This window comes from Cynoglossus semilaevis, chromosome 10, assembly GCF_000523025.1.
Source record: "Cynoglossus semilaevis isolate Cse_v1.0 chromosome 10, Cse_v1.0, whole genome shotgun sequence".
NCBI lineage: Eukaryota > Metazoa > Chordata > Actinopteri > Pleuronectiformes > Cynoglossidae > Cynoglossus > Cynoglossus semilaevis.
Window position 1 is genome coordinate 3987535 of NC_024316.1, and position 10323 is coordinate 3997857.

Sequence of the window (10323 nt, forward strand, 5' to 3'; positions counted from 1 at the left end):
CCTCCCTTTATTCTTCCCATATATTAGTCTCTCCCAAATGCACACGGCCTCGCTTGCATAAACACTGACTCGCTCATTAATCCCATCTCTGCTGATGATTTATTTTCCTCTTCTTGCAGCAAAAAACACCCATGAAGGCTCTTTTTCTCCCTCTGTTTGTCTCCCCTCCATCTTTGCTCCCTCTCTCTGGTTAAACAGAGTGTTTGGCTTCTTCTTCTACTTTTCCGAGAAAGTAATTCTCAACAATTGCCAGAAAGCCTTTCACAGTTTGTTTTGGAGATAATGATAATGCTTCAGAGTGAACAGACCAAACTCATCGCTGGCCCTTTTTATGGCTCTAACAATGGCTGTGTGTCGATTAGAGATGACTGTTGCTAAGAGATACAGCATCAGATAGAAGGCGTTTGTTTGAATAAAAGTGGTCACTCAGAGAAAATAGCTGAGGATAATCAAAATAACCGATTTCCCTCAGGCAGGCTGTGCTGTGTAATCATTTATTAGAGATTCCAGCAGAAAGAACGGTCAGATAAACACCAGTGAAATAATATTTCCCTTATCATCATGGACGACTAATGAGGGCCACACGTTCGTGCCGTCTCTAAATGTGTGAAACATTAGGGTCAGAGCTGTTCATGGGTTTTTACATCTATGTCTCTCCTAGCTATGAGAGGGGAAGACAGAGGATCGCTGCAAAACATTTCCACGTCCCAGCTAAGAATGTTATCCAGAGCTAAACACCTCACGTTCGTCTGCGTCTGTGTAATGTCGAATCAATACATTCATGCGTTTTGGGTTTCACAAATGAAAAACACAGGCACATTTGATCAATGTACAAAAAGGATGTATGACTGGAGGCTTGTACTAACTCTTGCAATACAACCAAGGTTACTCTTTGACCCAGAGGAAAATCAGCACAGGTTTGACTCCTTCTTATTGATTACACAAGTCAAATAAATCTACTAGACAGGTGTTAGAGTCTACAGGAATTTAAGAAAAAATTGGTTCATTTTTCAAAGGTGTTGTAAAAGTTCTAATGCGTCACTTCACCTTGGGCCTGTGGTTTCAAAAGTCTGATAATAATGTAGTCGTGGTAGTCTGCATAATGATTCAGCAGACTTTTTAAACCAGAAGAGCATAGACTAGTTTCATCCATTCGTACAAGTTCCTTGTGGTTCTTAGTCCATGACAGAACAGCCCACAGGATGATACCTCTGATAGAGCAGACCGGTATTGTGCATCTTAAGGATGTCTTGCTTAACATATACTTGAAACTGAGCTTGAAGTTAAAATGAAAAAAAAAACAAACAAACAAAAAAAAACAAAACCCTGGTAGTGAAGGTTTAGTAGATTCTCCAAACCTGGAGCTTAAAATACTTAAAAAAAGTAATTAACAAAAACACATTTTTGTCCCCCTTCTATGTTTTTACAGCCATGTTCACTGAGGTGCCTCATGATATGACCGCACACAGAGGCCAGGATGTGGAGATGGCCTGTTCCTTCAGAGGAGCAGGGACACCATCATACTCCCTGGTGATCCAGTGGTGGTACATCAGGAATCACTTAGACTGGACCGACAGGCAGCCATGGACCACCAACGAGGTACGTTTACAATCTGAGGCCTCATAAGATTTTGTTAGATGCTGTATTAATCCACTTTAACCACCAGGTGGCTATAAGAAAGTAAACAGATCCATCAACCCATAACTTGCTAATATCTGGCACACACCAACTACACTGTTTACACGTGTTGTTGATGATCAATGCTGTTAGTAAACCAGTTTTATTTGTGTTTATCAGGTGGCTCCTGATGAGGAGATGCCAAAGGATGCTACAAAAATCAGTGTGAGTAAATGTTCAACTGCCTTTAGTTTGTTTGAGAGAATAAAATGTCCATCTATGTATTTTTGTGAGGAATACTAGAGCAAACTTCAAGCTTTGCTCTTGGCTATTCATAGAATTGATCTTATTTTTACCTTGGTTACATGTGGGTGGTGTCCAACGCAGGGGAACAGTGTAGGGGCCATGATCGTCGAATTCACATAGAAATCGCCTGCATCTTCATGATTTAGCAGATGATTCCTTTAATGAAGTAAAGAAACATTTTTTAATACAAGTGGAGGAGGTGAAGAACTCAGTTTAAGGGCTTTAAATATGACATTTTGTATATTGTAATGTCACTTTGTAATGCAAAGATGAAAAGGTTAAACTAGAAAGTGTTAAAGATTTAATAGTAATATTAAAAAATAGCAGAAAAACATCAGGAAACCACCGACATTTAACTGGTAAAAGTACAGTATGTTATTACAGCTAACACTTAAACAGAGAAAGTTTTTTTTTTTGTAAAATTGACACTGCAGTGTTGCAGTGTAAATTTAAGAAAAAAGGTGAATTTCTAATGATCTTGAAACTAATTTACATATTCACTGCCCAACTTTAGCTCCATTACCTTGACATTTTGGCTGTTTTATTGCATGCATGGCTGTGGGTGGAGCCTAACACTGTGAAGCTGGAGAATCATTAAGCTCCCTGTATGTATTGGACATTGGCCTACATGCATTTAGTCAAACCAAATATGGTCGATGTCCTCACCGACCAGCTTCACACAATAGGATGATGAATGTAGCTCTACAACAAAGCAAACAGGGTGTTGAGTTTAAACACTGAGCGCGCACACGCACACACACATCTTCCTGACATCTCAGGAAGGATGTGTGTGATAAACAAAGTCGTATTTATATCTCAGTGCCTCACTTCCCCAGACTCTCATCATCATCCCAACAGTGAAGCTCTGTGAACTTGCAAAGCCTCTCCTCATACTTTTTAAGAACACAAATAGAAGCAGTAGCTTTGTCTGAGTCACTGTAAGTTTTCAGCTGAGACGGGCTCAGATGTGTTTGTTTGTATCCAGGCTTTCAACTTTACACCTACTCAAAGGTTTGACTTTTGTTTTTCCCTTGTGGAAAATACAGATACAGCAGTGTCTTCCTTTAAAAGTGACTTTTTCATTTGGAGGAAACCATTATAAAAGTATATAAAATCAAACATGTCACTGCAGAATACTTGGCACAAGTTTTAGTTTTCTGATTTGGAGCATAGTTCCTTTTTCCTAAGCTGTTTATCATTTTTACATTTTTTTCATTGCCAGGTTGTGAAAGTCGTCGGAAGCAACATCTCTCACAAACTCCGCCTTTCTCGAGTCAAGCAGTCTGACGAAGGCACCTACGAGTGTCGGGTCATTGACTTCAGCGACAATGCTGGTGTTCGCCACCACCGTGTCAGGGCTTACCTGCAAGTGTTACCAGAGGGCGACGTTACGTTCAGTGACAACAACAACCGCAACAACTTCGATGTGGTGGACGACACAAAGCGAGGTGTGGTATTTGTCGAAGATGAGGGCGTTGATTCTCACGGTGGGACCAAAGAGCACGCTCACAGTCACCACCAGAGCCACAGGCACCACCAGGAGCAGGGGAAGCGACCTTCATCACCATCATCCCACCACAGCAGCAGTCATCATCAGAAAGAGGACAGAGAGCTGAGGAAGAGAGAGGTGGACAGTAACCAGAGCCACGACTGCGGCAACGAGCCCAGCTGTGCCCTGTAGATCCAGCCTGGCTCCACCTGAGTCATCAAGCGGTGTGTGTGTGCGTGTGTGTCACAGCATAAAAAGCTATACTTCCTACACAGCACCGGCCTGTGCACATGTCCAAAATTTTTAGATTTGTGCACCAAGGCTGTAGCCTGTGCAGGGAATCTAGCTTTTTCTGGCTGGGCCTGGTTTGGACGTCACATGGTCTGTAAAACCTGGCATTATGACATTCAGCAAAGGCTTGTGTGCTGCTGTGTGTAGATCCAGGCAAACTTACTGTTCCTGGTCTGAGCACCACCAAAAAAGGCTCTACTATTAACTAGTTTCAGTCTTGTACTTTAGATACCGTCGATGATTTTGCTCTGCTTTCACGCTCACATCAACTCCACTGCCTTACTGTTTCACGTAATACACGCTCAGAAAAAAAGGCTTTTCTAACAGTTATAAACCCTCTAAATGTCAGTCAGAGGAAATACATTGTCTTTTGAGAAAACTAAAGTCAGTTTAATTCATGTAATGGGAAACAGTGCTTTCTTACCTACAGTAGAAGAAAAGCTTGAAGGTAGAGTGCACAGGAAGTGGTGATTGTTGGTCAGCACAGAGTTTAGTTTGCCAGCCAACCTCCTCTTCTCTTCCTAGTAGGAGAAATTTGTCTAATGTAAATGTAATTCTGAGACTTAGTCCAAACATTTTCCACAGCAACAGTTAGCACAGCTAGTTTTTAAGATTAGTGGTTTCTCATTTGATAAAAAAACCCCCAATGCAGCTAGTTACAGTTTAATGACAGCAAAACTTAGGCCTAGTTGTGATTCATTCAACTCAAATTTTGATTCCTAATACCCATATTTTTGCCTTAAATATTCTTTAATATTAATCTTTTTTTAAATTAAAAAATAATTTAATTTGAAGTTTATTACTTTTTTCTAAGTTATTCCACCGTACCTTTAACCACTTCTGACCTTGCATTCACATACTGGTTGTATTAAAGGTACATTTATATGCATTCACAAACACAGAGTTATTTTGTGTTTACTCTCTGGAATAAAGAAATCCTTGTTTCATTCAGTAGGATCATCATAATCCCAGAGCAGCAGTGCTCATCAAGGACAGATGTGTCCAGTTTTCATTCTACCTGGAGTAAATACACTGGCAGTCTGAAGAGTCTGACTTTTTTTTTTCCTTTACTACCGCGATTTAAACAAATCACATCACAGGCTTTTTTTTTTACCCCTGCAATGCTTTTGGATTTATGAAAAGCCTTTCACAGAGAAATTGTCATTTTTCACCTACCCTGTTTATTCAACCTTTTTGCTTCAGGTTCGATCCATTTGGGGCTGTTCAGACTGGGCAGAATCAATGGTACAGTCCCATGTGGACTCCATATGTTTGGAAAACCTATGAGAAGATCAAACGTGTGTTAAAATTATAATTAGATTAAAAAACCTGAAAAATTCTGTTTCCCTTTCAGTCTACACAATAAGGTGAATATATAAAAAAGTAAACCTCTGTTCTGGCCCAGTGCTTATTAATCATTAACAACCTCAGTATAAAAAGCCTCCTTTTCCCTCTGTACATATATATATAAATATATATATATATATAAAAGCTGTATTATATCCGATAAATAAAATGGGTGCATGTTTAGTCATTTTCTTACAACCTTTTTCAGCCAATCATCATCACCGTGACCCCTGAGTGTGTTTATTTACACATGTTAAATGAAAACAATGCATCATTTCTGTTAAAAGTCTTTCCTTTTCTACTTGAAAAGTCTTGTCAAAGGGATGTATATTTTTTTTTTCTCACAACTGTTCTTCATTGCTTCACTCTTCTCCTGAAGTACTGTACAGACAAACGAATGACACTTTTCTCCTCATAGCTGCTCAATAACAGGAGTTCTCCTCGCTGTATCTTAGTACTAATCAGTGTTTCTTTAACTACTGCACAAAGACCTGTGGGGCCGTGAACACCTGTAATTTAACAAGCATGGTTTACTGGATTTATTTCATGCTAATTACATTTTAATTTTTGTTTTCTGTATTTAAATACACTGAGTGGAGCTGCAGGTTTGAATCCCTGGCATTGGTTTGTAAAAGGGTTTATAAATGCAAGGCATGTGTTATGCTGAAAGCATAAGATGAGTTGAAGCTTTTTTTCTACCTGTGAGAATGAAAAGTAAGAGGAAAATGTATTAATGGTTATTTCCAACCTGTTGTTGGTTCACAACGTTATTTATTTATTATTCAATCTGCTGTTTTGATTTGATGTTTTGTAATGAAGAGATCACTGTTGAAAAAAATGTACATTTCTTCTAGAATGTTTGGTCTCACACTAAGTGTATGCCTTTATCAATTTCAATAAATTGTATACTGTAATTGCAATTTGTCCTGCAAAAGTGGAGTGTCCCCAATGATGTCATAGAGCCTGAACAACCTTCTAGACTGGAGACGTTTGTGCAGGCTTTGGATCTTAATCCTACTCTAACATTACTGTTATCATGACTTAAAGGAGCCATTATGGTAGACACAGGTCACCAAGCTGTCCCCCGTCCAGTCCATGTCCTGCTCTAAAGGTCGTCTTTATTTCCTGTCTGTCTCAGGCAAGTCATGTTAAAACGAACACATTAACAAAAAACTATTTGCCTCAATAGATGTTACAGTTTTTACATTCAACTAGAATTAGGCAATATCATATTTTTATACTAACAACACAAAGTAAGGCAGAATGAGCTTTAAAAATATGATTGACGTTCAAATTAGATTGAGGAAGCACTTTGGAAAAAGTGGGAGAAAAACTTACCTTTTAACACTGAAGAGAAATATTCCAAAAATTCAGACTTGGTGTTCAACTGTCTGCCTTGGTAAAAACTGAAAGAGAAGAAAGTGGGGGGTATGGCAGAGAGGTGAGAAATGATTGTTTTGGCACAAGTTTTAAACTTTATGATCTTCCTGATACAAACATGGCTGGGCACAAGGAGAACACAGAATGTACCCCCCAGTGGCTGAGCTGTATGTACTACATACATATATCAATTGTGTATTTTATGGAGTGTTCCTAACTGAAGAGTCATTGAACAGTGACAGTGGTGTGGATACTTTGTAAATATCTGACCTCTGCTCCGTGTCTGTGTTTATGTGACTGGAGCTGAGCAGAAAGAAAGAATATCTGAGTGTAGACGCTGCTGCTCCCACTCTTTCTGACTAATGGTGCTTTTGTCATCAGTGGCAGCAGAATAAATAGCAGCAGCATAGGGCAAGATAAAGAGGAGGTGAGGAGTTGAGTTTAGTGGAAGCAGCTAAATACAGAAGATGCGGTGGCGCCTGTTTCTCCTCATACATTTATTATGGAGCAATGAGGTGTGGAGACAGCGGGCTGTGAGGTGCTGTGTGCTGCACTTACACGTCTCCCAAGCCTGCAGGGCCAGACTGATAATGTGCACAGTGATAGATTGGAAAGCCTTCGGACACCTCGCCCTCTCTCTGTGAATAAACAGAAAGCACATGTTGGAGTTGTGTGTGGCCACAGAAGCTCGATGATGCTCGAGATGAGAGGAGAAAACCTCCAACATGGTCTTATCTTCTCTGTTGGGTGCAAACACACTTGCAGCCAGCAGGTCTATAAGGCAGATTGAAAACAGACAATAGTGTTTTGAAAGGAAAGAAAAAGGTTTAGAAAATCTCACCTGGTTATTCCTTGGCCACATCCTAGACAGTTCACCAGTCCATCACTGGTGCAAATATAGTGACAAACATGTATTCAGGTATCAGGGTCCAGCTGGATCAGGTGTCGGAAAACACTGCAGAGAAAAGAAAAGTAAAGAAAATGTGAGATTATGATTTTTCTGAGGTGCCAAAAAAAAAAAACACCCTACACATACATTACATTCATCAATTTAGAATAAACAATTAGCCTGATTCTCAATCTGCATGTTTTCAGCCTGTGGGACGAAACCAGAGTAGCTGCAGACAAGCGTGCTGACAGTGTCACCAAATATATCAACTGTAAAAAATTGTAAATGACAACAGCAAGTTTTCTAATGTTGTTATGATAATCAGTAGTCACAATTAACACATAAAACCTGTTGAATCCCATGATAGCATTTTATTTCCGTTCACAGATATATTTTTCCGTTGTTTTCAGTCAGATTAACTCTGAAGCTGAAGCCTGAATAATTCAAAGATAACAATCCTAAGGAAAAAAAGTTACTTCTAAAATAAGGAATAAAAGCATATTTTTCTTTTTTGGTCCAGGTCACTCTTATCTTGACGGGGGAAAACGAAAAACAAAACCTCCGGCAAGGTGCTGCACAACTCCTGGAACAGCAGAGCTGTCTTTTAAATGTGCTCCTGGTTCCTGCACCTGCCGCAGGAGTGTGAACATCAGCTGCAGAGGAGATGCTTCACTGACATTCTCCTGTTTTATCTTTTTGACTCAGTGCTTATCAGAGGTCATCTGTGCTGCAGCTAATGGCTGATTCTTTCTGCAAAATTGTCAGATTCTCATTCAGTTCACCGTCTGCCGTCCATCACCAGCTTGATAGCTGATCTTCTCGGCTGAGTCAAACTCCTCCCCCAGCAGTTTGAGGACATTATCAGAGAATTCATCCCTGGGTGTGTTCAAGCCTCTCAGCTGGACTGGCTGCAGGTCAGGGTGAGGAGGTGTGTGAGAAGACGCACAGTGCAGCTCATTCAGAGTGAACCAGAAGGTATCAGGGTCCAGCTGGATCAGGTGTCGGAAAACGCTGCAGAGAGAAGAGAAGGAAAGAAAATGTGAGAGTATGATTTTTCCGAGGTGCCAAAAAACACCTTTCTGTGAGCGGAACACGGTGGGCTCACAGCCCTAACTGTTGTTTCCAACAGTCTGACTGTCACTCTGTTCTCTAACCACCAAGTGAAATAAAATTCTATCAATAATTCCAAATAAAAAAAAACATTTTTTACACATGCAGCTGTGCTCCTTTAATTTAGGTTTAATAAACCTCATCGCACACAAAACTAGAATTTAGTTTATACTGCAATTACAATAAAGATATTATACTATATATATATATATATATATATATATATACACACACATATATATATACACATACACACACATATATATATATATACACACACACACACACACCAATACATAGATATATTTGAAATATATCCCCAAATGAATGCTAAAAGAGGGATCTGCAGAGAGACGTTACCTGAGGCAGGCCTCCTGTAGTCTGATTGGTTGTCTACAGCTCAGGTAAGGCAGACAGGCCTCACTAACAGCATCCAGATCTGTTTCACCTGTGAAATGTAGAAAAACAGACGCAGACAGTAAATGGTGGACCAAAATGTTCCCAGAAAATATGCAAATTTCACTTTTTTGTATAAGCCACAAAACTGTAATTTTAAGAAAAATCATGACTGGTCCCCATGTCCGTCTATGCATTAACAAATAAAGAAGAAATTCAGAAGAATTGTCTTTTGACCTTTTAAAGAGCAATACAATGGCATCTTTAAGTATGTCCACATTTATGCTTTGCTCTTTCTGTGTTTGAAGCTTTACAGTAATCCCAGCTTCCTCCAAGTCTGGGTGAAGAAAAGATGAAGATAAAACAAGGGAGAAAAAAATGGAAAATAAATATTTTGTACATAAATTTTCTAACTTATAAGAAACCAAAAGAACCTGTTGTGATGGCTGAGAAAAAAAAAATCACAGCAGGCCGTTTCCACCTGTGTGGATTTCACACCTGAGAAGAACTCACCACCATTCTCACTACTCGTCATCACTGACTGTGACTTTCATAACCCTTTTCCTTCCATTCACTCCAGTCCTTTCTCACCTTGTCATCTCCTCTTCTCATTTCACTCTCACACTCCACATCCTTCTATCCTTCTTTCCTCCCTGGCAGATTTTTAGTGATTCCCTGAGCTGCAAACTGAGCTTCCTTTCAGTCCTCATTTCAAAATGTGCCTTTCTCCTGCTCCACTCGCTCCATTTGCCAATTCTACCCACACTTGGCTTTTAAACCTGCTCGGCTCACTGTGCGTAAAGGAATAAAAGCAGCAGTGCATGTTTCAGAGCTGAACCAGATTATTTAACAAGCGCTTTTATGTTCTGCTACAGACCCAAAATGTCAGCTGTTGTTGAATGAAAAACAGGGCTCGGACATGAAGGTGTCCAGATGCTACTAGACAAAAACAACAGTGTTGAATGGATACTGGGGCTACAATTAGGGCAGAGACACATCATTCGCTTCAGTCATCTGCTGATGTCTGTGTGTTTCTTCTCTCCCTGACTGAGGCTGGGTAATTGCCTTGCTGAAGGCATCCCAGAGGTAAGCTGGAGCCAAATCGGTATTCACACCAGTCAGACATCTGCAGCCACAGCCACTCTTTCTCTCGTGCTCCCTCTATCTTCTCCTTTTTTATTAAAAAAAAGAAAGCATCAAGTGTCAGACAAAAAGGCCATAAAAATGGGGCAGGAGACCACTATATTAGGTACGTCTGTGCCACTGCTTACTAATGCAAATATCATGTTAGCCAAACAGGTCGTTCCACTAAAGTCCAGTCGTCAGAATAAGAAACTAAGTTGATTTAAATGACTTGAATTCCGACAGAATTGGCATGGCTGTCATGCTTCAGGCCATCCAGTCTGAGTCTGTTAAACCAGCTGATCTCCTGGGATTTCCCTGAACAAATATATCTAGGTTTTACAGAAAGTCCATTTAAAAAAAGATGAGAACAAGG

At 39.9% G+C, this 10323-nt stretch overlaps 2 protein-coding genes across 3 annotated transcripts in view; one reads left to right on the forward strand and one right to left on the reverse strand.

Moving 5' to 3' along the window:
• The first annotated feature begins 6 nt into the window (after positions 1 to 6).
• LOC103384651 (V-set and transmembrane domain-containing protein 2-like protein) lies at positions 7 to 4132 on the forward strand. The gene is made up of 3 exons (XM_008318238.3): positions 7 to 1599; positions 1798 to 1842; positions 3146 to 4132. Exons 1-3 carry the CDS (start codon positions 1432 to 1434, stop codon positions 3602 to 3604), a joined length of 672 nt encoding a protein of 223 aa, XP_008316460.1. The 5' UTR covers positions 7 to 1431; the 3' UTR covers positions 3605 to 4132.
• Positions 4133 to 4187: 55 nt separating this feature from the next.
• Positions 4188 to 10323, reverse strand: part of tti1 (TELO2 interacting protein 1) — a 16069-nt gene continuing 9933 nt past the window's right edge. Inside the window, exons 13-19 of one of the 2 annotated variants that reach the window (XM_025059121.1) lie at positions 8790 to 8877; positions 8102 to 8330; positions 7272 to 7385; positions 6989 to 7068; positions 6389 to 6456; positions 4880 to 4984; positions 4188 to 4224 (exon numbers count right to left, since the gene is read on the reverse strand). In XM_025059121.1, coding sequence (XP_024914889.1) covers positions 7353 to 7385; positions 8102 to 8330; positions 8790 to 8877 — 350 coding nt within the window. In that variant the 3' untranslated portion in view covers positions 4188 to 4224; positions 4880 to 4984; positions 6389 to 6456; positions 6989 to 7068; positions 7272 to 7352. Of the gene's footprint in view, positions 4225 to 4879; positions 4985 to 6388; positions 6457 to 6988; positions 7069 to 7271; positions 7386 to 7675; positions 8331 to 8789; positions 8878 to 10323 lie in introns of those variants that run through there. The other variant, XM_008318239.3, reaches the window with a different exon arrangement.

Coding starts and splice junctions, on each gene's coding strand:
- LOC103384651 (XM_008318238.3), top strand. CDS start 1,432: ATGTTCACTGAGGTGCCTCATGATATGACCGCACACAGAGGCCAGGAT. Junction 1,600..1,797: donor AGCCATGGACCACCAACGAG/GTACGTTTACAA, acceptor TGTGTTTATCAG/GTGGCTCCTGATGAGGAGAT. Junction 1,843..3,145: donor AGGATGCTACAAAAATCAGT/GTGAGTAAATGT, acceptor TTTCATTGCCAG/GTTGTGAAAGTCGTCGGAAG.